The sequence below is a fragment of the Anoplophora glabripennis genome, unplaced genomic scaffold, assembly GCF_000390285.2.
Source record: "Anoplophora glabripennis isolate ALB-LARVAE unplaced genomic scaffold, Agla_2.0 scaffold554, whole genome shotgun sequence".
Classification (NCBI taxonomy): Eukaryota; Metazoa; Arthropoda; class Insecta; order Coleoptera; family Cerambycidae; genus Anoplophora; species Anoplophora glabripennis.
The window spans coordinates 228,224-253,176 of record NW_019416637.1 but is presented as its reverse complement, the minus strand read 5'-3'; the positions used below and the strand labels follow the sequence as shown (position 1 = coordinate 253,176).

The 24,953-nt window shown below is 36.4% G+C and overlaps 3 protein-coding genes across 5 annotated transcripts; 1 reads left to right on the top strand and 2 right to left on the bottom strand.

Annotated features, from left to right (window-relative positions):
* The first annotated feature begins 256 nt into the window (after window positions 1-256).
* Window positions 257-1,681, top strand: LOC111691790. Of its 3 annotated transcripts, none has more exons than XM_023455141.1 (5): window positions 257-293; window positions 350-733; window positions 829-1,090; window positions 1,148-1,332; window positions 1,391-1,681. In XM_023455141.1, exons 2-4 carry the CDS (start codon window positions 687-689, stop codon window positions 1,310-1,312), a joined length of 474 nt encoding a protein of 157 aa, XP_023310909.1. In that variant the 5' UTR covers window positions 257-293; window positions 350-686; the 3' UTR covers window positions 1,313-1,332; window positions 1,391-1,681. The 3 variants fall into 3 exon arrangements, with proteins under 3 accessions (XP_023310909.1, XP_023310908.1, XP_023310907.1); XM_023455140.1 differs by having other exon boundaries at window positions 805-1,090; XM_023455139.1 differs by lacking the exon at window positions 257-293 and having other exon boundaries at window positions 348-490; window positions 541-1,090.
* Window positions 1,682-2,383: 702 nt separating this feature from the next.
* On the bottom strand, window positions 2,384-6,431 carry LOC111691795. Its single transcript, XM_023455147.1, has one exon. The coding sequence runs from the start codon at window positions 6,429-6,431 to the stop codon at window positions 2,433-2,435; it is 3,999 nt and encodes a 1,332-aa protein (XP_023310915.1). The 3' UTR covers window positions 2,384-2,432.
* A 3,984-nt stretch (window positions 6,432-10,415) lies between these two features.
* On the bottom strand, window positions 10,416-24,536 carry LOC108909819. Its single transcript, XM_018714246.1, has 2 exons — window positions 24,425-24,536; window positions 10,416-16,410 (listed from the first exon to the last, which is right to left on the bottom strand). Exon 2 carries the CDS (start codon window positions 16,394-16,396, stop codon window positions 11,105-11,107), a length of 5,292 nt encoding a protein of 1,763 aa, XP_018569762.1. The 5' UTR covers window positions 16,397-16,410; window positions 24,425-24,536; the 3' UTR covers window positions 10,416-11,104.
* Window positions 24,537-24,953: the final 417 nt, after the last annotated feature.

Genomic DNA, 24,953 nt, shown 5'->3' with positions numbered 1-24,953 from the left:
GAGGCTGAATATATAATGAGTGACGATGACATAAAATATTACAATGCTTGGACCAAGGTTATGGAGACAGAACGAAAGCCCAGAAGATTACTTTGCACGTGGCATATTATAAAAAACTGGAATATCCAAGGAAGATCAAAATTAAAGAAACCCGAAAATAGACAAGAAATGAAGATGAAAATGAGAAATATTTTAAAGGAAGTTGATATAAAAAAATTTCTGGAGTTGAAGCAAAATTATTTTAAGCACTTGGAAGAAGAAGGAGAAAATGAATTTTTAAAATATTTGCAAAAGTTTGTTTACAATCTAAAAACACAAACCACATGAGCAAATTGTTTTTTGTTTCTAGTTACTATTTTCAAAGCGAAGAAAGAATCATGATGTGGGCTCATTGTCATAGGATAAATGCTGGTATAAATACGAATATGGCCATTGAAAGTTTAAATAAGTTATTGAAGTATAATAAAATGAATGGGCAGAGAAATCTCCGGTAGAGTAAATTCAAATTTAAAAAAGAAGTGCTATAAATTATCGTTTTAGTGTTGAAAAATTACTGGATTTGTTAGATGAACTTGTAGATGAGAAAATGTGGAAGCGAATTATAAACACAGAAAGACCTAATGCGAATAATTACCAACACAAAATAACCGTAGAAGCACACAAAAAAGCCGAACAGATGAAGGATAATGTACAATACTCAGAATTTGGAACATTCAAGGTACAATCATGTACGGTAAGTAATAAATTTTATTTAGTCTCATATAATGAAATATGTGATGAAGATTGTAGAACTTCTTATTGTAGCCAATGTAAAATTTGTATACACAGATATCTATGTGAATGCCCAGAATATGCAGTAAAATGTACAATGTGTAAACATATACATGCTGTAGTTCTGTTTGAGGAGAGAAGCGAGTCTGTTTTAGGTCTTTCAAGCAGTTCTCCGTGTTCCGAAGAAAGTAATGTGTTATATATTGATGAACCCACGACAAGCCAGATCCGATATCAAGACGATTTAACTCATTTCCTAGATGAAAACTGCAGGAATCAAAATTCTAATAAACCAATAAATTTTGAAAATAGACGTGAGGTATCTATGTAAAGTATTTAGTTACATAACCACCTCATTATAAGTTTAAATTTTTAGATTGCTTTGGATGCGATTTGTAGATTTGGTAAATCTTTGGATGAAGAATCATTTGATAAATTTATGATGGAGTTTAATAAAATTAAAGATAGGTTTCAGCAAAAAACAGATGTATGTAGAAAAAGAAAAATCGAGAAACAATTGTATTATCCAAATAAAAAGTAAAGTATGTAGAAATTTTACAAGTACGGTAACTGTTGCATATCACGTTATGTAAAAAATATACGTATATCTAAATTCTAGTTTGGCGTCCGGGAAGCCACAACTTATTTCAGCTGACACTAACTAGTTGTTGAAGATCTCATAATATTTGTTGATAGAAATGGACACTGATGGACAAAAAAACCAAGACTAGGGGGAGCATAATCCCCGGTGAGTTATATATTTGTTTGTTTATCTGCAGATCAGTAATTTTAATGTTTGTTTCCTATACTTTTATATTTCCTGGCAAATGACCCGGCTGCTGTTGAGACTAGCGATTGCTTTGTGATGACCTATGTATACAAGGAAGTAGTAAAACATCGTTTTACAACTATTCAAAGTAAAATAGAAAATGCAGTGAGGCGAGGTTTCACACACCGATCCAAATGTCAGAGTTGGAATTGGAGTGCAGCAAAAATACATGGCTTTAAATAGTGGCGATTCACACAGTTTCCGATCCGACAAGATTTTTATTTAATTTTGTTTTAGTTGAAAGTATTTTTTTTATATCTAATATTAAAAAAAAATTCAGTGTGAAAATAATTTTGTATTATCAAAAAAAATAAGTTTTCCAATAAATTTTATTTTTTTAATGTTTTGTGTTAGTCATATTTATGAGTTATTTTATATTATATTATGGATTAATAATTAATTATCTGAAAATATTCATATTAGAATAGTCAAATCGCAAAATCAACATATGCGTATACGTATACATCACTACCTGATATAATTTATATAATGTAATAATTCATAATGAATTTATGATTCGTCTATAGGTAAGTAATTAATTAAACAAATTACATTTATGTAACTTTAAGTGTATGCTGATTGAAATTGCCAAAACATAGAAGTAAGGTTAAGGGTTAAGAAAACAGGTATTTCGGTTTTCGCGCCTTGACAATATTGTCATTTAAAATTGGCGGTTTAAACGCCACACCCACCTTTCCTGATTGGAGCGCACGGAGCGTCTTTTAATGTATGCTGACTTTATTATGCACTAATAGAGGTCGCTTACTTCGCAAACTTCGCTAATAGCCTTTAATAGCTGCACAGCGTCCCACAAGGTATGTAACGGCACCCATTAATCATATTTCTTACTCACGTATTCCCCAGCTTCAGAGTTTTCTTCGTTGTATCCACCATCGTCTGCACCGTGTTCCACGAGATATTCGAGAATGAAAAGTCTTCTATACTCAGCAGCTAAATGCAGCGCCGTTCTGTCATCATTATTTGCAACGTTAACGCTTACGCCGCATTGCACGAGGTACTTAACAGTATCGAATCTGTCTTGTACGACGGCTAAATGCAGCAACGTGTTGCCGTTGTTGTCCTTAACGTTGACGTCCGCTCCGTGTTCTACGAGGTACTTCACCACCTTCCAGTTGCCATATCTAACGCCCGAATCGAGGTCCACACTGCACATTCTATCATAAATAACGGCGAAGTGCAACGCCGCGTTGCCGTTGTCGTCTTTAGCGTTAACGTTGGCACCGTGTTCCACGAGGTATTCGACGGCGTCTATTTTCACGTATTTCGTAACTAAATGCAGCGCCGTGCTGCCGTCGCACCGTTTAACGTTGACGTCTGCTCCGTGTTCCACCAGGTACTTCGCAACATCCAAAGTGATTCGTCCGACGGCTAAGTGCAGCGCTGTGCTGTCGTCACTGTCTTGAATGTTGACGTTTGCGCCGTATTTCACGAGATATCTGACGACGTGCAATGAGTTCTGTTTAACAGCGAAATGCAGTGCCGTGCGGTTGTAACTGTCTTTGACGTTAACGTCCGCACCGTGTTTCACGAGGCATTTGCCGATGTCCCATCTTCGATATTCGGCAGCTAAATGCAATGCCGTGTTGCCGTTACTATCTTTGACGTTAACGTACGCGCCGTGCTGTACGAGGCATAAGACAGTGTCCATTCTGCCAAATTCGGCAGCGAAATGTAGTGCCGTGCTGTTATTTTTGTTGGCGTTAACGTCTGCCCCTTGCTCCGCGAGGTAATTGACGATGTTCCATCTCCTGTATTCAGCAGCTAAGTAAAGTGCCGTTTCGTCGTCATTACTCGTAAGGTTAAGACTTGCGCCTTGCTCAACTAAGAAGTTCGCCATCTCCCAGTGGCCTCCCCTAACTGCGAAATGTAGTGGACTGCTACCAGAATCATCCTTAATGTTAACTCCAGCTTTCCGCACAAGCACCTTCAAATCGTTTAATGTGTTTCTTTTCTTAAAAGTCATTTTAGCTCGACATTCCTTGACGTCAACCGCCTTACCTCTAATAATCTTGAAGTTTATGCTTTTTAGAATTAACCGGAGGATTGTCGTGTAACCTTCCCCTGCGAGATTGAAAATGAGACCCAAGTTAGTCTCAGATGTGACGGACCGATAGTTTCTGAAGATATTAGGAGGCAAGGAAACTTTCTGTAGTAAAATGTCTAAGAAAGCACGGACCACTTCAAATCTGTCATTAAGCAACAATACGTCGATCAGGAATCTCTGAAACTCAACATTTGGATTCTGATTGTTTAGTTCTTGGACTATGCTATCGGTCGCAAAGTATTCCGCGAATGACCTGTGTACGAACTGGAATTCGTCACCGAGTCTGTGCACAATTCCAATCTTTAACACGTACTCTTCCATGTCTTCGTCCCTTGAGTCGTAACATGAGAATAAACGACTTTTTGTTTCACCAAGGATCACTTTTAAAGCAAGGCTGTGGTGGTAAGCAAGGCATCCTTTGAAATGGTTAGAGAAAGCTTGATTCGCCACCGTATTTCCGCTTGTGTTTCCCTTGTCCATGAAGACGTCTCGCTTCTTTTCAATGAAAACGTCGTACAGTATCGCGATATTAAATTTTTTAGGCAGTTTCGGTTCGGCTTTATCCCCACTTAAATACTCCTTACATCCTTCCCAGTCCGCTGATTCCTTCCACTTGACACTTTCCTGAAATATCTCAGCCACCATCCTTACTTGCAGTGGGATTTCCTCAAAGGAATTTTCTGAAGAGTAGTTTGATCTCGTCCAAGACGATAGGTTGTCAATTAGTATCTTGGCATATCGTTCACATTTCGTTTTACTTCCATAGTTTAGATTCAAGTTATGTATCCAGTAGTTCGTAAGGAAATTTACCTGGTCCGATCTCGTAAAGGGCAGCAGTTTAAACGTTCCAACTCCTAGAACTGCTCTCAACTTCAAAGCTACGTGAGGTCTGGTTGTAACAAAAATTTTTACAAAGTTGGGATCTTGCTGGCATTGGCCGAGCAAGTTGAGTATGAGGTCCGTATAGTCTGGGCTAATCTCGTCCACACCGTCCAACATTAGAACTACCTTTTCGTTCATGAAAAAAACGATCTCTTCAAGCTGGTTTGTGAGCTTAGTAGCTTCTCGGGAATTCAGCAGCTCGACCACACTTATTACTTTTGTTTGCGTTTTCAGTGTATTTCTTAAAATACTCGTATAATCATTGAGATTAATTTTTATAACCCACAAATGACTATTTCTTTCTTTTATAGTCGCCGACATCTTGGTGAGGACAGTGCTCTTACCCATACCGGCACTGTCTGAGATTATTATCGCTTTCCCTTTCACGTTAAAAATGCTTTCCTCTGACAAAGGTTCTTCTCTCTTCTGACCTTTATCGATGTGTTTCTCAAACCTGCGACTTACATAAGATCGAGCAATGTCTTTATCCAAACCTAAAGATTGTACCCCCACTGTAACTTTTTCCCCTCCGATTAGTTTCTCTAGCATTAGTGAATTTAAGGATTTTGTATAATCTATAGACGTATCCGTGTGTAACAGTTCTTTTAAGCTGACTGTGTTGCCTTGGAAAATTACGTTTTTGCTGTTCATCAGCCTCTCCTGACAATCCTTCGAGAAGTTATCGAACGTTACAGACCCATCAACTTTAGAAATATCCAATCCAATCCGCTGTGCCAATTTACTGTTACCTGCTTCCACCAAAACAACTTTTTTATATTTATACTTGTCCAATATTCCTCTTAACTTGGCACTTATTTCATTTGTTGCAGCCTCTTCTGTAATTTCGGTCCAAGTCATCACCAAAAGGGCATAGCGTTGCAGCTCAAACGCTTCTATTACTTGTTTTTGCGCTTCTAGACCTTCGTTAGGATTCACAAACAGTTTTCCACATTTATCGGCCCGTAGAGCATGATGTATTTTCAACAGCTGCAACAAATAACCCTCCTCAACTGTAATGTAGAATATTCTATTCGAATCAGTAAAGCTAAAGTCTGTCTGTTCAAACGACAAGTTGTAGTTTTTCAACGATTCGCAGTACTTGTCGCTTTTTATTTCGCAGAGCATCGCTTTGACTTGTCTCTCTGTCAAATATTCACCCTTTGGATGTTTAAACCAGTGTTCCACCTTCCTCAATATTTCTTGAGCGGATATTTTGCAACACAAACTGGAAGGGTTCGAACGTGATAATAATCGTTCGATAATTTTGTGCAAACGATCTTCGCATGGATAAGAGGAAAAAATCTGCAATTTTTTTAGGAAATCTTTCAAGTTTTCATCTGTAATCACTGCTTTGTCGATACTTTTGTCCCGTAAATTCTTGCTAAAGTAAACTTCTGCGTTCCTTTTTAAATCCGGCAAAATGTTTTCATTGAATTTATAAAAGGAACAGCATTCGTGTTCGTAGTATAACACATTTTCAGGATTGGCTCGCTGGAAGGTTAAATAATTTTCTAGGCCCTTCGTATTGATGTCAGTGTTGGTGCAAATGATAACAGTCTTAGCTCTAAATTTACTCTTGATCTCTTCGTAGGAGAAGAAATATTTCGGCAAACTGAAGTCGGCATTTTTGGAGTTGTCCGATAGCAACTGCTCTTTGGTGATCTTCCTGTTCTCTTTATGTTTGGCTTGAACCAGAACGGCAATACCTCCGGGTAATTCTACCACGATGTCGTCATATTTCCCGGCGTTTTGGTTCTCACTAGATATTTTCCAGTTTTTGTGGTGGTTGAGAGCATTTAATAGACACACAGTCATCAGGTCCAATTGTAACTGAACCCCTTTCAGTCCGGCATTGCCTTTGTTCTTTTTGTACGTCGGTTCCATCTTCTTGACAAATGAGAATCCTGTAAAGGAATTACATGTACAAAAAGTGATTCAGGATTAATTTAAATTCCGGTAGTCGAAATAATAAAAACAGATCTTGAAATGATATATTCATTCAAAGTCAGAAAAAATGGTTACCGTTGCAAAAAATGCAACATTTCTAAGCAACGGACTTTTCCAGAAGTTTTATGAATACATTTCATTTAAAATTGCTGTTACTCCTTCACAAAAAAGGCTTTTTTTGTACAATGTGTAGTTCTAGAGTTATTGCAATTTTACTGAAGTTCATGGACGTAGCTTTTCTTAATTGTTGCTGCACATTTAAAAAATTACATTATTATTACTGGATGCATTTTCCATCCTGTCAAAAGTGTTTAAGTTGTGAAAATTTTATTCCGGAAGTCTTATTAGATTTTTTGATTTTTTTTTTACCAAAAATCTTAGCTATGCCCATGTTGAGGTGCTTGGTAATGTAATGTAAATAAAAAAATAAAAGATTTAAAAAAAACTACAAGTAGTGAGTGCATTTCCAAAATCGATTGCAGCGAAATTCAAATCCAAATAGGGGTTTTTATAATTTCTTTATACGATTTTCATTTTATAATATCGGCCAATTATTCCAGCAGGATGCTGTATATTTGTCCACAACATGAGTATATAGATTTTGTGTAATTTTCTGAATCCGAATAAGAGGAGCAAAAGCCGATTTACCGTCATTTTTTAGTATCACGATGAAATATCCCCTAAAATAAGGTGAAATAGGAAACTGTAAAGTTTTATACTGAAAAACAACAATTTGTAAATATTTTGAAAAAATATTTAAAAATTCTAAATGATTCTACTCCTAAGATCAAATAACGAATGTAAAACAATGCGAAAAACATATTCTTGTATTTCATACTACCAAATATATAAATGAAAGTTGAGAGACAACAAAATATACAGAGTGATCCATTAACGGTACGGAGCGGCTGTATACAGGGTGTTTATAAATAAGTTCGAAATATTTTAGGGGGTGGTTGCCGAAGTTATTTTGTGAAAAAAGTTCATATAAACGTAGTGTTTAAATTTTAATTTTTTTGTTTATTTTTAGTAATTATTTCAAAGAGTTTTAAAGATATTGACTCGAAATTTGTTGGTTGTATTGTATTAAGAAATATTGACAGCAACCTACTAGATAATGTATCAACAGAAATTAAAAATACACACAACTAGCAATAAAATATGTTTTAATTTTATCCTCAAAAACGGTGCATCTTACGAAAACAATTGAAGAGACCAATTCCATTCAGAATTGATGGCGGATTTCTAAAAAATATCAAAACGGGAAAAAGTTAGTGGCGTATCATTTTTTTAAATGTTGTGGCATTCTCTCACGAACGCCACTGGTGCAAGAAGAAATATTCGGATCGCCACTCTTTGAAATAATTAAAATCTAAACACTGTCTCTCGGAAACAAAGCATATTTCGACCTACGTTTATATGAATTTTTTCACAAAATCACTTCGGGAACCATCCCCTAAAATATTTCGCACTTATTTACAAACACCCTGTATAGGAAACTAGACGTGCTACGATTATGGGGTAAAAAATCTAGTAACAATGGGGCCAAAAGAAATTGATTTAAAATATTTTCAAGTTTGCAATGTTTCGAAATTTCGCTTATATAACCTAAGTTGAAAATATACGTCTTAGATACATTGTTAAACATTGTTCAGAAGTTAAACTTTTTTTGTTTGACACATTCAAGCCTTCCTATAAGTGCTTCAGCATCCACAATGTTTCAATTGGAAAGTAGATATATTAAAAATGTCTCAAAGTAAATGTGATATTGGAAAAAATAAGAAATTAATAACGTTTTAGTAACATATTTTGCAACATAATTGCACACATAAGTATATCAATTATTAAATTACTGAAGATTGCATCGTATGACAAATTAAAAGGAAGAAACGTATAGAAAACTAAATATATTTTTTGATAACCGCATAGAATATTCTGTAAGTACCATGGCTTTACCTATTTTCTAATAGGTAGGTACTTAAATAAATAAATAAATAAATAAAAATGTAAACATAATCACGAAAACGATATAATTTAATGAGAGTATTTTATGATTTAATGATAACTGTTATTTCAACTGAACTCGAATTAAACGAACTATCGACAAATTAAGAAAATCGCACAGTACCTTTGCAAAATATTTAGAAGCACAATAAAAACTGCAAGATACCAAAATGACTCAATTATACCTACTTGTTTAGAGATAAATCGCCTACGTGCGTTGTGGTTTTGCTTGCCGTGAATGTGACGTCACCGATTATTACATAAATGTTAAAAGCAGCATATGATAGAATTATAATTACACATTCTAATCTTTTGTTTTACGTTGTTCCGTATTGGTTAAGTAACTAACTGGATATGCAACCGGTATTACCTTCTTTTGTTGCAGGTTACATGATTGTACAGAACTGAAAACATCATAATAATTTATTTGGGATCTAAAAGTATTATCGTTATTATAATTATCAAAAAAGTACCGATAAAGGTATAAAAATACATAAAAAGCCTTTCTATGTATTAGACAAAGTCTGGTTGAATTGGAATCAAGATATATTTAAGATGACATTGACATGAGGAAAAAAAATATATTTTTTTCGAAAATTGTCAACAAAAGTCGACATTTTCGATAACTTTCAGTTGACAAAGTGAGTCTTTTTTGTCAGCTAGTTGCAAAATACTTTTATGTTCTAAAACGATAAAGTCTTTTTCGTTCTAGAACATAAAACAAATGTCAAAATAATTTGTCATTTTTTCGAAACTTATTTATGATTTTATTAATTAAACAGTATACATTTTAAGTAATATAACATTTCAATGCAAAACGGTAATTATTATAAACAGGACGATTTCAATTTATTTTGCACTAAGTACATGTAAATTGAAAGTGCCGATATTGCAGTGACTTAAATTTATGCCAGATCCAGTGCTGTCAGTTATCGTAGCTTTTAGTTCTCGGTGTGCAATGAGGCTGCTGCTGTATTTGTTTAAGTTTACTGGACACGTTGTATTATTGGCAAATTCCGTTGGTTCTGCTAAAGATGGTAACAAGTCATTTGCGATTGAAATTTTATTTTGTAAAGAATCTTCTATATATGTCTCCGCTTCCGTACTAGAATGCCATCCCCCATTTCGTTCAATGGTGGTAATATCGGCCCCTGCGTCGGCTAACAGAGTGGCGGAGGAACGTTTAAAGCAATGCCCTGTATAAAGTTTCCTGATGAGGCAAATTGAGATAAGTTCCTATTTCTTTTGGCACAAATTGCAAAAGTAGTATTTCGCGTTCTAGATACAAAAATAACTATTTTATTAAGGCTTAGGGGTGAAAGAAAAAAAATAAGACGATTACTTTTCTTTTTTTTTTGTGAGCCAATGCGTTAAAGATGTTTTTTTAAGTTATATTTTAGCCATATCTTCTCAAACAAGGTGTTAACAATGAAATTTGGCGCAGATAAGATTTGGTCACTCTTGGTAGTTTAACCATCTGCTATATGTCGCTAGGTGTTATTTCTATCAGTGACATTTTATGACGTAACTCTTTTGAGGTTAGATTTTTACAGTGTGGCTGTGTTCTTTATTCATCACATTGATGCGATGTATAGGGTATGTCTGAATAACCTATACTTCAAGAGTGACTCCCTGAGATGAAAATAATTTAGACTAAGTTATGTCACTGGGAGAGAGAGGAAGTCGCCTGATGAAACAATCCCAAGGAAAATATGGAAAGTGGTACCATTAGTTACAAATGCAGTGGCAACTTACTACTTAGGTCTCGACATTTGCGTCATGAGTTCCAGAGAATATGAATCAGGACAACGCATGACATTTTGTAGTAGTTAAGAAAATGATGTAAATAAAATAGAATAACAAACATTTATTTTGAGTAGGTAATGCATGTTACATATTCAAAGCAATATAATTTTTAGTTATATTGTTATTTAAGAAGATAACTATATTTGATTTAAAACAAATAAATATAAATATATTATAGAAGAAATAGTAAAACTCTCACAACCAACAAGGGTTTATTCCTTATTACAAACAATCGAATGACAGATGAAATTGCCACTTACAAAATTACAGATACAAACATCAATTTAATGTAATTTTGATTTTGACATGTCACATAATCTTACAAAAATCTTTGATATCAAAAGATATTTATTAATATTATTTTATAAATTAATGCCTTATTAATTGGTTCTGCTTATATCTACATAAATCTGGATAGCGAGAGGATTATATGATTTCTGATGACACATAATCTACACATCACTTTTACGAGTAGTAGACAACGGACAGTTGTACTTCTCGTACTGGCCATAAACTTTGTACTGGTAAGTGATCTGTATTTGCCTAAGTTGACGTTCGGTCACACCTGACGATGGCACCGCTAAACTCTCAAGGTTGATATTCGCTGGTTATTCCGCTATTGATAGTACTCGACTCCTATCATTCCTCCGACGACGGTGTTTGATGGTCTCGGAACGGCTTTTGTGGATTTCGGGCTGTTTCAACCAAAAAATTCAAAACGTCGGCGAAATTCTAGGTGATCTTAACGGTTTCCGCCGACGTAGGGCATTGGAATTCAGAACATAGGTGAATTTGAGGTATCAATGGTGACCTGCCCCTTGATCGACAAGGTATTTGACAATTCTCGTGTAACTATGTTTAACAGCTAAAGATAGTGCCGTGGTGCCGTCAGCGGCTCTAACGTTAATATCAGCGCCGTTTTCCACAAGGTACTTAACAAGGTCTGGTCTGCCACAATTAACGGCTAAATGCAACGCCGTGTCATCGCTCTTGGTTCTAACATTGAGGTCTGCACCGTGTTCTACGAGGTACTTCACAGTGTCCAATCTCCCACGTCCAACGGCTAAATAAAGTGCCGTTTTGCCGCCATTGTTTGTAACGTTAAGTTGTGCGTCTTTTTTTACGAGGTATTTCACGGCATTCAACTTGTCACACTCAGCAGCCAAATGCAGTGCCGTCCACCCCTTGTTGTTCCTACCGTTAACGGTTGCACCTTGTTTCACGAGGTAGTGGACGGTGTCCAATCCCCCATACTTGACAGCTAAGTGCAATGCCGTGTTGTCGTCATTGTCCTTGGCGTTAACGTCCGCCCCGTGTTCCACGAAGCATTTAACGGCGTTCAATCTGTCGTACCCAGCAGACAAATGCAGTACCGTCCAGCCGTTATTGTTCCTGACGTCAACGGTCGCACCTTGCGCCAAGAGGTACTTGACGGTATCCAATCTCCCAAACTCAGCAGCTAGATGCAATACGGTGTTGCCGTCGTTGTCTTTGACGTTAATGTCCGCCCCGTGTTCCATCAGGTAATCCGCAGTGTTCAATCTGTCATATTCAGCAGCTGAACGCTGCGACGTGTCGCACTTCCCAGTGTTCAATCTATTGTACCCGGCAACTAAGTGCAGCGCCGCGCTGCCGTCGTTGGCTCTTACGTTAATGTTTGCACCGTGTTCCACGACGTATTTTACAACGTCCAGCTTGTCGCAGTCGGCGGCTAAATGCAATATCGTGTTGCCGTCGTAATCTTTCACGTTGATGTTCACACCGTGTTCTACGAGGCATTTTACAGCGTCCCATTTCTGATGTTTGGCAGCTAAATGCAGTACCGTTTTGCCGTCGTTCGTTCCATCGTTAAGGTGGGCGCCTTGCGCTATTAGGTACTTCACAATATCCAATCTCCCGTACTCAGCAGCTAAATGCAACGAAGTTTTGCCGTCGTTGTCTTTAACGTTAACGCCCGTACCGTGTTCCACGAGGTATCTAACAGTATCCCATCTGCCGTACTTAGTACCCAAATGTAATGGGGTGCTGTTCTTGTTGGTGCAAGCGTTAAGGTGTGAACCTCGCGTTATGAGGTACTTGACAGTGTCCAGTCTCCCACATTTTGCGGCTAAATGTATTGGCGTATTGCCGTCATTGTCCTTTACGTTGACGTCTGCTCCGTGTTCCACCAGGTATGTAACAGTGCTCAGTCTGTCATAACCAGAAATTAGATGCAGGGCGGTGCTGCCGTCGTTGGATCTCGCGTTAATGTCTGCACCGCGTTCTACGAGGCATTTTACAGTGTCCCCCTCTCGATACTTGGCAGCTAACTGCAGTATTGTGCTAACGTCACTATCTTCAACGTTAAGGTTTGCACGTTGCGCTGCGAGGTATTCGACAACGTCCAAGTTTCCGTGCTCAGCGGCTAGATGCAAGGACGTCTTGCCGTCGTTGTCCTTGGCGTTAACGTCTGTACCGTGTTCAGCGAGGTATCTGACCGTGTCCAATCTCCCGCAGCTAGCAGCTAAATGCAGTGGCGTGCTGCCTTTATTGGTTGCGGTGTTAAGATGCGTGCCTTGCGTCGCGAGGTATGTGACCGTGTCCAGTCTTCCATACTCAGCAGCTAAATGTAGTGCCGTGTAACCGTCGTTGTCTTTAACGTTAATTTTTGCGCCTCGTTCCACCAGGTGTTTGACTGTGTCCCATACCCGGCACTTAGCGGCTTGATGCAGCGCCGTATTAGCGTTGTTGTTTCTAATGTTGACGACTACACCGTGTTCCAAGAGGTATCTGACAACGTTCAGTCTGTCACATTCAACGTCTAAATGCAGTGCATCGTCTTGGTTAATTTCTGAATCAACTGCTAAATACAACGCCGTGTTGCCGTTGTTATCTTTGACGTTAACGTCCGCGCCGTGTTCTACGAGGCACAAGACGGTGTCCAAATTCCCATATTCAGCAGCTAGATGCAGTGCTGTGATGTCGTCACTGTTGCTAACGTTAACGTCTGCCCCGTGTTCCGCAAGGTATCTAACGGTGTCCCATCTCCTATATTTAGCGGCTACATACAGTGGCGTTTTGTTATCACTATCCCTAAAGTTAACGTTTGCTCCTAGCTCGACCAAGAATTTCACCATCTCCCAGTGACCACGTTTAGCCGCGAGATGTAGTGGACTATAGCCAGAGTCATACTTAATGTTGACTCCAGCTTTTCGCACAAGGATCTTCAGGTCGTTCAGTGTGTTTCTTTTCTTAAAAGTTACTTTAGGTCGCCACTCCTTGACGTCAACTGTCTTACCTGTGACAATCTTGAAATTGATGCTCTTTAGAATTAGTTGGAGGATTGCTACGTAACCTTCATCCGCAAGCTTGAAGATGAGATTCAAGTCAGTCTTACTCGTGTGGCACCGATAATTTTTGAAGGTATTAGGAGGCAAGGCAACTTTCTGCAGTAAAATATCTAAGAAAGCACGGACAACTTGAAATCTGTCATTCAGCAACACTACGTCGATCAGGAATCTCTGAAACGCAACATTTGGATTCTGACGTTGCAGTTCTTGAACTATGCTGTCGGCAACGAAGTACTCCGCGAAGGACCTGTGTACGAAGTGGAATTCGTCGGCTAGTTTGTGCACAATTCCTATCTTTAAAACGTAAACTTCCATGTTTTTGTCACTCGAGTGGCAGTTTGGGAATAAAAGGCTTTCTGTTTCGTTAAGGATCACTTTTAATGCAAGGTTGTGGTGGTAAGCAAGGCATCCTTTAAAATGGTTAAGGAACGCTTGGTTCGCCGCCGTATTCCCGCTTGTATTTGCCTTGTCCATAAAGACATCCTTCTTCTTCTCGATAAACGCATCGTACAGTCTGGCGATGTTGAATTTTTGCGGCAGTTTCGGTTCCGCTTTGTCCCCACTCAAATATTCCTTACATCCTTCCCAATCCGTTGATTCCCTCCACCTGATATTCTCTTGAAAGATCTCCGCTACCATCCTCACTTGCAGGGGGATTTCCTCGAAGGGATTTTCCGAGGGATAATTCGATCGTATCCAAAATGATATTTTATCGATCAGTATCACAGCGTATTGTTCGCATTTCCTTTTGCTACTGTATTTTAAGTTCAAGTTGCGTGTCCAGTAGTTTGTGAGGAAATTTACCTGATCTGATCTCGTAAAGGGTACCAGTCTAAACGATCCAATTCCCAGAACTATTTTCAACTCGAGAGCTACGTGAGGTCTGGTTGTAACGAAAATTTTTGCAAAGTTAGGACCGTGCTGGCACTGATGGAGTAAGTCGAGTACGAGATCCGTGTAGTCGGGACTTATCTCGTCCATTCCGTCCAACATTAAGACTACTTTTTCGTTCATCGAAAAAACTAATTCCTCAAACTGGTTTGTGAGTCTAGTGGCTTCTCGGGAATTCAACAGTTCGGTTACACTTATCACATTTCTATTCTTCCTTAAGGTGTCTCTTAAAATATTCGTATAATCATTAAGATTCATTTTAATAACCCACAAATGACTGTTACTTTCCTTTATAGTCATCGACAGCTTGGTGAGAACTGTGCTCTTCCCCATACCAGCGCTGTCAGAAATAATGACCACTTTCTCGTGCACATTAAAAATGCTTTCTTCCGACAAAGCATCCCCCGTTTTCCCTGTTTCATCGACCTGTCTCTCAAATGTGCGACTTACATAATACCAAGCAATGTCTTCGTCTAAATCTGAAGGTTGTACACCCACTTTAACTTTTTCCCCTCTGATCAGCTTCTCTAGCATTGCTGAATCGAAGGATTTTGTATAAACTTTAAGCGCCTGTGTGTGCAATAGTTCTTTTAAGCTGACGGTATTGCCCTGGAAAATTACGTTTTTGCTATCCAGCAGCCTCTCTTGACAAACCTTTGAGAAGTCCTCGAAGGTTACGGACCCACCGAATTCAAAAATACGTTCTAATTCAATCTGTCCCATCAATTTGCTGTCGCCCTTTGAGGCCAAGATAACTTTTTTGTACTTGTACTTATCCAAAATACCTTTCAATTTGTCACTTACTTCCCTTGTTACAGTTTCTTGTGTAATTTTGTTACAGGTTATCACCAAAAAGGTATATCGCTGCAGTTCAAACGCATCTATTACATGTTTCCGCACGTCTGGACCGTCATCAGGATTCACGAACAGTTTTCTACCTTTAAGACCTTGAAGAGCGTGATATATTTTCAAAACCTGCAGCAAATATCCCTCATCAACTTTGACGTGGAATATCCTATTTGAATCTGCAAAGCTGAAATCGTTCTGTTCAAACGACAAGTTGTAGTTTTTCAAGGATTCGCAGTACTTGTCACTTCTTATTTCGCAGAGCATTGCTTTGACGCGCATCTCCGTTAAATATTCACCCTTTGGTTGTTTAAACCAGTCTTCCACCTTCCTTAATATTTCTTGAGCGGATATTTTGCAACACAAACTGGAAAGGTTCGAATGGCACAATAGTTGCTCGATAATTTTGTGTAAGTGATCTTCACATGGATAAGAGGAAAAAATCTGCAGATTTTTTAGAAAATCTTTCAAGTTTTCATCTGTAATCACTGTTTCGTCGATACTTTTGTCTCGTAAATTCTTGCTGAAGTAAATCTCTGCGTTTCTTTTTAATTCAGGCAAAATGCTTTCGTTGAAGGTATAATAGGAACAGGTATCGCTTCTGTAGTGTAACACACTATCAGGACTGGCACGCTGGGAGGTCAAGGCATTCTCTAGACCGTTTGTGTAGATAGTTGTGTTGGTGCAAATGATAACTGTTCTTCTCCTAAATTTGTTCTTGATCTCCTCGTAAGAGAAGAAATATTTCGGTAAACTAAAGTCGGTATTTTTGGAGTTGTGCGAGAGCAGTTGCTCTTTGTTGATTTTTCTGTTCTGTTTATGCTTGGCTTGGACCAGGACAGCGGCTTCGCCAGCCAATTCTATGACAATGTCGTCATATTTTCCGGCGTTTTTATTCTCGCACGAGATTTTCCAGTCTTTATGGTGGTCCAGGGCATTTAATAAACACACTGTAGACAGGTCTAACTGGAACTGTATCCCTTTCTGCCCGGCACTACCTTTATTCTTATCGTACGTGTTTTCCATCTTCTTGGCAGATTCTGAAAAGAAAATAGGATAGGCTGCTTAATGGATTACATTTTCATGTGGATTATTTCCCAGAAAATTTGGGAGATAACAGTGAGGAGCAAGGAGAAAGATATAAACGTATAGACGTATTGGTTTACATCATTGGCAATTGATTCCCTACATTTGACCTTGGACTGACCTTAAACCCGATCTGATTTTGTCAAACGGACACCGGATTCGGATTCAGCAACCCCAAAAACAGACAGATATATAGGTTTACTTTATTGGCAATTAATTATCTACATTTGTCCTTGAACTGACCTTAACCCAGAGCTAATCGTGTCAACCGGACATCGGATTCGGATTCAGCGACTCCAAAAACATATAGATATATTGGCAATTGATTCTCTACATTTGACCTTGAGTTGACCTTAACCCAGAGCTAATTGGGTCAAACGGACACCGGATTCGGATTTGGCGAGCCCAAAAACGTAGGGATATATTGATTTAGTTTATTGGCAATTGATTCTCTATATATGACCTTGAACTGACGTTAACCCAAAGCTAATTGGGTCAAACAGACACCGGATTCGGATTCAGCGAGGCCAAAAACATATAGATACCTTTTTATTTACTGTGGGGCTGTGAAATTTGGCAGCTTGCGACAGTCCAAAAAGAGTTATTTTTTATATAAAAAAAGGACTTTAATTAACAAACAGAACAGCTGGCTACTTCGGTAGTCGACCTTATCCCAACTATTCTTTCTTCTTTTCATTCTTATGTAATTAATTTTTGATTATGTTTTGTAGATAATAAAGACCTTTATTATTATTTTAACAACTAACTACATACTATTTTAAGTACTAACAAACTATTTTATCTAATTTTAGTAATTCATGATTAGTGACCTATGTACTATAACAGTATCAATGGTATGGTATAAGTATGAGTACCTTCTCGTTTTGGGAATTTACATGATATAAATTTGTTTGCTTCAATAGATTCCCCAAAATTTCCCGAATATGTAAACAAATTTCCCTAAAAATCGTTTGAATGTTTATTACAAACGTTTTTGAAAAACGAACTTAATATTTTGTACAGAGACGAACGATTTCGTAATTTAGAAGTTCAAAAAACGATAGAAATATAATACAAGGAACTTAAAATGGTATTTTCGGGAACATACAAAATGTTTTGCCCAGTTTTAACAATTCCTGCAACAAGTGTCTCGATAGAAAGAAACTTTTTGTGTCTCAAGCGCATTAAGACTTAGAAATACGATGACAACTTATCGGTAATGACGATAGAAAAAGAACTATTGCAAAGTCTTAGTGCCGATCCTCAATTTTTTTGACGGACGAATAAACGTGTTTTATAAAAATATTAACTATCTTTTATACTTTATAAATAAAAAATACGCAATTTTTAATTATGGATCTGTGTTTTCTATAAAAAACACCGTTGTTGTAAGTTTTGGATAAAAGTAGTTGTAAGCACAGTAGCAGAGAAAATAGTTGTAAATGTATTAATTTGCAAGACGTGACAGTGCTTAGTGTGTAGATCAAACTCATAAAAAGTTTAATGGAATAACGAAAGTTACCTACATATAAAAAAAATTGAAAATTTGTATATTTGAAAAATAAGGATCTATTATTAGACTTACAATGTTAGCATAATCCAACAATCTGTGATAAAAAGTTTTCATATAATATGCAATTCAAGAATATTTCCAGAAAAGTTCTTGATTGTCATTTGTTTGGCAAGAATCTATTTAAGAACAGCCAAAAATTCTTGGGAAATATTATTATAAACATTAAAGTAGTGAGGTTATAACCAGTAAAGTGAATAAAGTATAAAAAAACTAGTTTTCCCCAAGATATCTCCACGTTGGCTGTCAGAAGTTAAATACAAATTTGAAGTTTAAACAAGATAGGTAGTTCACACTACATCTACCTGAAGATTTGATCGTCGTCTAGCCAGTACGAAATAAGAATTTATTAGGGGGCGGCGCCAATAAATACTAGTCAAATCAAGATACCGTGTGGCACAAAGAAGATTGCAAGGAAACAACTTAAAAGGAACCCAAATTAGAGATTTGTAAGAACGAGTTAGACAAGAATATGTGTAAAAAAAATTAGTACAGTTTTTTTAAGGTAAAAGTTAGGAAATAGTATATTGTATTACTGTATTGGTATAGTAAAAGCAATACATTCCAGGACGACACTGAGTCCAGGAATGTGCTTTTACTATGGCTATGTACTACTTTTTTCTGGAATTGCAAACAATATTAATTAATTAAAATGAACTAGGAAATTTGTATTAATGTATACCTAACATCGCTTCATTACAATCTAATTGATTATGAAATCATTTCCTTTTGTTTATTTATTGTTGTGATAAAAATCAAATTCCTTTTAATACCTATAAGTACTAAAAATATTGGAAATTACTTGTTTTCCTGAAACGTCAAGGTGACGACTACAAACAAAAGTAGTCAAAAGTTTTGTCAAATAAACAACTTTACACGTTTATTACTCAACCACCAGATAATGTTAATGCTCAATGAATAAAGCACGTTTAGACGTGAAAATTTTAACATCTACATGTTAGTTTTTCCTCTTCAGGTTGCCTTAATATTTGGTGTTGCTGATGCATGTCGTCGTAATGTACTGTACCAATTAAATTTGAATGATATAGATGATTTAGGATCAAAGCTTCCGATTAAAATACCGGTCAATAAAACGAAAAAACAGAGGTTCTGTCAATGTTTAATAGTTGTACAAATTCTAACAACTATATGTATAAACAAATAGTTATAATAGACGTTTAATAATGTGGAATACGTTCAATAAATGCTATATTTTCTAAATAATGCGTTTATTATGTGAGTGGATTTGCCCGTGTGTATTTATCAGTATGTACTATATAAAATATGGATAAAAAAAACGGCAGGGGACTTTTCCGTACTGTTTGCTGATGGTTGTTTCGTAACGAACTAAAATACTAGAATACGTATTTTGGGGACTGAAATTGGTCTGGAAAAGTACACATTTCCAAACGATTTCAGAAAAAGTAGGTTCATTTTAAACATAAAATTCAATAATTTGCAAATTGTTTTCTTTAAATACATACAGGGTGTCCCATTGAAAACTTTGCACCCGGTTTATTTTGAACTACGTTCCAAAATATTAAAATTGCCGCGACACGTCTATTTTGTTTTCGAGGGGGACACATTTTAGCGTTAAATACAGACTCCCCAGAACGACCCCCTTCGCGGGGGAGCATTCAACTTTAGAATCTTAAATGGCACTCTAGGTCGAGTGACACCTCATTCGAAAGTGCTTTTAATTCTGGTTATCATCATGTATTTCCAACAGGTCAAATTTGTTTCTGAGGGGGACAACTTTTGGCTCAAAATCTTCAACCTCCTAAGTGAGGTTGCTATCCACTAAATTTTTTCAAATGGGAATGGGGGTCAAGTGGGGGGTCATTAGAAAGGGCTTTTAATTCTCTATACATCGATTCTTACTTTTTGAAAATCGATTCATTATTTTAGAAAATATGCAGCTTTGAAAATACGAACAATATTTTTGACGAGAAATGCGAAAATCGATTTAATTTTACTTCAAAACTTACGGTATTAGTCAAGTAAATGCTGAAAATGTTGTCCGCCAACTTGCATACAATGATACAGGTTGTCTTCAAACCGTTGTCGAACATTCTGGAGCACTTGCGGTGTTACTTCGCGACATACATTAATGATTCGTCCTCGCAGATCTTCCAAGGTATCAGGTGGAGTGCTGTAAACTTTGCTTTTAATGTGCCCCCAGAGAAAGAAATCTAAAGGATTTAAGTCGGGTGACCGAGGGGGCCACTCAATTGCACCTCTTCGTCCTATCCAGCGTCCTGGAAACGTCTCATTTAGGTAATTGCGCACATTGAGCGAGTAATGTGGAGGAGCTCCGTCTTGCTGGAAAATCAGTTCGTGTTCATTGTAAGCAGGGTCGTCCTCTATGATATTTGTTAGAGCTGGGTCGATGACATTTTGTAGTAAATCCAAGTACATATCGCCTGTCAAATTTCCAGGAAGGAAAAAAGGACCTACAATGGAATTTCCAAAAATACCTGCCCATACATTCAACTTCTGGGGGTGTTGGGAGTGTGTCTCATGGAAAATCCTTGGATTGGTATCAGCCCAGTAACGACAATTATGGCGATTCACTAAACCATTCAAGAAGAACGTACACTCGTCCGAAAAACACACATTAAAGAGGAAATTATCGTTTATCGCTCGTTCAGTCATTATTTCGCAAAATTGCAAACGACGATCAAAATCGTCTTCATTTAGCTCTTGCACTAGCCGAATCTTATAAGGATGGAATTTGTATTTTTTTAATATTCGTTGGACACTTGTACGACTCACTCCTGTCGCAGTAGCCAATTGCATTGTACTCAGCGTACTATCCATTGCCACTTGCCCCAATACCGCTATTTCCGTAGGTTCATTTAGTACCGGATTTTCAACCTGCCTCTTTTTGTTATGAACGGAGCCAGTTTCGCGAAATTTGGCCACCAATTCGCGAACAATTTTTCCAGACGCATGTTTCTCAGGATGCCGTTGGTTGAACAGTTCGGCGACCCGATTTCCGCATTCATTGTTTTTGAAAAAAAGCTCAATAATTTCTACTCTTTCTGGAATTGAGTACACCATAATTAATCAATTTAAAAGACTCGGCAGTATTGGTACTCTTCAACTACAAGTCACAAGACAGTTATCTAGCAACTTCTTGTGGCCTATCTAAATACGAAACAAAAAGCGGACAATTTTTTGCTCACCAAAATCAGGCTAAAGAATTCGCAAATCAGAAAAAAAAAACAGCGAATTCTTTTGAAGGAATTTACCAAGCTAATACCGTAAGTTTTGAAGTAAAATTAAATCGATTTTCGCATTTCTCGTCAAAAATATTGTTCGTATTTTCAAAGCTGCATATTTTCTAAAATAATGGATCGATTTTCAAAAAGTAAGAATCGATGTATAGAGAATTAAAAGCCCTTTCTAATGACCCCCCACTTGACCCCCATTCCCATTTAAAAAAATTTGGGGGATGGCACCCCCACTTAGGGGGTTGAAGGTTTTGCTATGCTTTTTGCGCCAAAAGTTGTCCCCCTCAGAAGCAAACTTTACCTGTTTTTGGATTTTGCCGAAAAGTTCATTACTACCCTGTAATGCCTTGCTGTACGTTTTCGATGGGCTACCCTGTATAAAGAAACAATACCATCCAATTGCTATGGTGGAAGAATTGCTAAGCCGTATACTTGAAGCTGCTGACACAATTAGGGGAATATCTGGAATTTGGTAAAATATTCGCCAAAATTGGGTGCGTCGGTGCCATGCCTGTATCCGCGCTAATGGGGATCAATTTCAACATATTCTCTAGAAATGGTAAGTTTTATTTCATTTTGTTCCATATTTTAATGGAGTTTGTTTAGTGCACGCAGTTATTAACTAAGGATGCTTATGGTGTGCTTTTGTTTGCGAACTCTTGCAGTAACAACAATGCATTTAAGATAGTAATTACTATTAATTATTATAATAAGAAAATATCAGTTTTTTTAAATATCTATTTTTCTCAGTTTGTACTTTTGCATTGAAAAATTCCCCAAAAATTGAGAAGTACCTACGTAACTCATCGTACAGCACAAGTACAGGACCGTTCCAGAGAAAATGTTTTGATCCGTAATTGAACTTTACTAATTTACGAAAAAAAAAACGCAAAAATAGAATTTTTTCGTATAAGACTTTTCTAGGAAGCTGTAGTTTAATTTTTATAGATTACACACGCCACATCCTGTTCGGGTTTTATCTACTGGAAATTAGCAACGTTTTTATAGTAAATGTAATCGTGGTTTTCGGCTTATCTAGAAGTATGCATTGTATTCGATATTAACAATTTTATCACTAACTGCGGTTTTAAGAAAAAAGGAAGTTCCTACATAGGATGCTGCATTGGTTTAGGTTTGGTTAAACCATGATGTGATGCTACCACAAAATATGTTGCTCATCTACTGTTGTTAAAAAGTTTATCGTTTATCTTATGATGTTAATTAAATATAATAATAATTTCCACCCTTTGGAAATTTTTTAGAACCACAATATTGTTAAGTGAACTTCTGTGTTAAAAAGGCTACCAACCGTTGAGCCTTGTTGGCTCTGATTCTTTTTCTCTTCTTCTTTGGCACTCAGAATTAAATAACAATTGTTTGGTTCTTGCTTGTTTTATTGATAATATAAAGTCAAGTGTATTATGTTTTGCAATATTTTAAAAACAAAAGTTCGTCGCCTTGGTTTGGGACGTATTAATAACAGGCCGACAAAAAAAACTTTCTGGTTTTTAGATCAGACCTATCATTTCTTATAGATTTAGATGTGATTGTACCAAATTTGAAGAGTAAAAAACGGTTGCTTCCCATTTTATTATATAATTTTTTTAAGAAATGCTGAACATATCTGACATGTGCTTCGCCTCCATTTTTTCTTTCTTAATTTCGACCGTTTTGTCCACAAAATAGGTACAAAATATAGTGGCTCCATGGAGGGGGTTGAAAAGAAGGAAATAGAAATAGATATACAGTAGATGATTTTTTAATCAATCCTAGGTATCAATAAACGAAATCGTCATTTTGAGAAATAATTCCGTTTGGTTAAAAAATAATTTGAAACATTTTATTTTATTTTATTTCACAAAGTATCAGGCACAAAACATATTTTCTGTATGTATAAAATTTATTGCTAGCTTCTTGTTTTTACAAATCCCAGAAATTCTAAAAAATAAAAGGACTAATTTTTTGAAAACGCAACGTAACTTTTTATCCAAAATATCTCTAAACGTTTCTCATGTATTCGTTTTTCTATTTTTTATGTTTCAGAAATCTCAAGACATACATCGCCACAAGAAAGTTGCTATAGTTTTTTGTATTTACAAGTTTCCAAAGTTCTAAAAAAATAAAAACAGTAAGTTTTCGAAAATGCAACGTTGCTTTTTGTTCAAAATATCTCGAAACCATCCCTACGTATCCGAAATCTCATCAAATGTACTGCCAAAACGGTTATTGTCGATTTTTGTTTTTACAAATTTCAGAAATCGTAAACAATTAAAGAGACTGCAGCTTTTCGAAAATGCAACGTTGTTTTTTTATCCAAAAAATCCCGAAATGTTTTCCATTTATCCGCTTTTCTATCTGCTATGTTTCAGAAATTTCAGTACTTGCATCGTCATAACAGAGTTGCTACAGATTGTTTTTACATAATTCAAAAGTTCTAGAAAATAAAAACAGTAAATTTTCGAAAATGCAACGTTGCTTTTTATTCAAAATATCTCGAAACCTTCCCGACGTATCCGAAATCTCAACAAATGCACTGCCCAAACAGTTTCTGTCGATTTTTATTACAAATTCCAAAAATCCTAAAAGATCAAAGAAACAGCAGGTTTTCGAAAATGCAACGTTGCTTTTTATCCAAAATATCTCGAAACGTTTCTCATTTATTCGTTTTTCTATCTGCTATGTTTCAGAAATCTCAATACGTGTCGTCATACAGTTGCTAATTTGTTATTTTCACACATTCAAAAATTCTAAAAAATAAAATATAATTTTTGAAAATGCAACGTTGCTTTTTATTCAAAATATCTCGATTTGTCCGGTTCTATACTGTTTATATTTTCGAAATCTCAATAGTCAAAATAGTTGCTATAGTTTTGTATTTTTACAAATTACAAAAATCCTAAAAAATAAAAGAGACATCAATCCAAAATATCTCGAAACGTTTGCCATTTATCCGTTTTTCTAACTTTTTAACAGTTACAATTTTTTGTTGTTACAAGTTCCAAAAATTCTAAAAAACAGAAAGCTAGTAGATTTTTGAAAAGGTAGCATTGATTTTATTTAATATTTCAAAACTCTCCCCATTTATCCATTTTCCTATCTCTTATAGAGATAGAAAGATATTTCCGAGATAACAATTGGTAGTATTGAAATATTTTTACTTACCCAAAAATTCACAAAACAAAACAAACGTGTTATAAAAATAAAGAGTTTATAAATGCGTAGTAAATCCCTGCGTATAAATTTGCGATTTCAATCGTTCACTGGTACTGCTCACTGGCCAGTGGGTTTACCAGATAAATTTTATTTATTATCGCCAGTGCACTGGCTTTATAAACAACAGTGACGACAATGGTGTCACAGAGTTTTGATAAGTGTCTCCATTTAATGGTGAGTGTCAGAATTCTCAAAAATATTAAGTATATAATTTATTGTTACACATTCAGCAATCAATAGAAAATTGCAAATAGCAACGTAGGTACTTAAGTATCTCCTTATTTGATTTCCCAATTATCTAAAGACCAACAAAATTTACGAATATTTTACAAGAATACTTTATAGTGACAAATTGATTGTACATTTTAAAAATATTTAAAATTATTTAAAAATCCAGTGGCGTACGATTTTTTTTTTCAAAAAAGGTCCCCTGCTCTCCCAATAACTACGCCACTGGAGTGTATTTTGGAATAAGTTA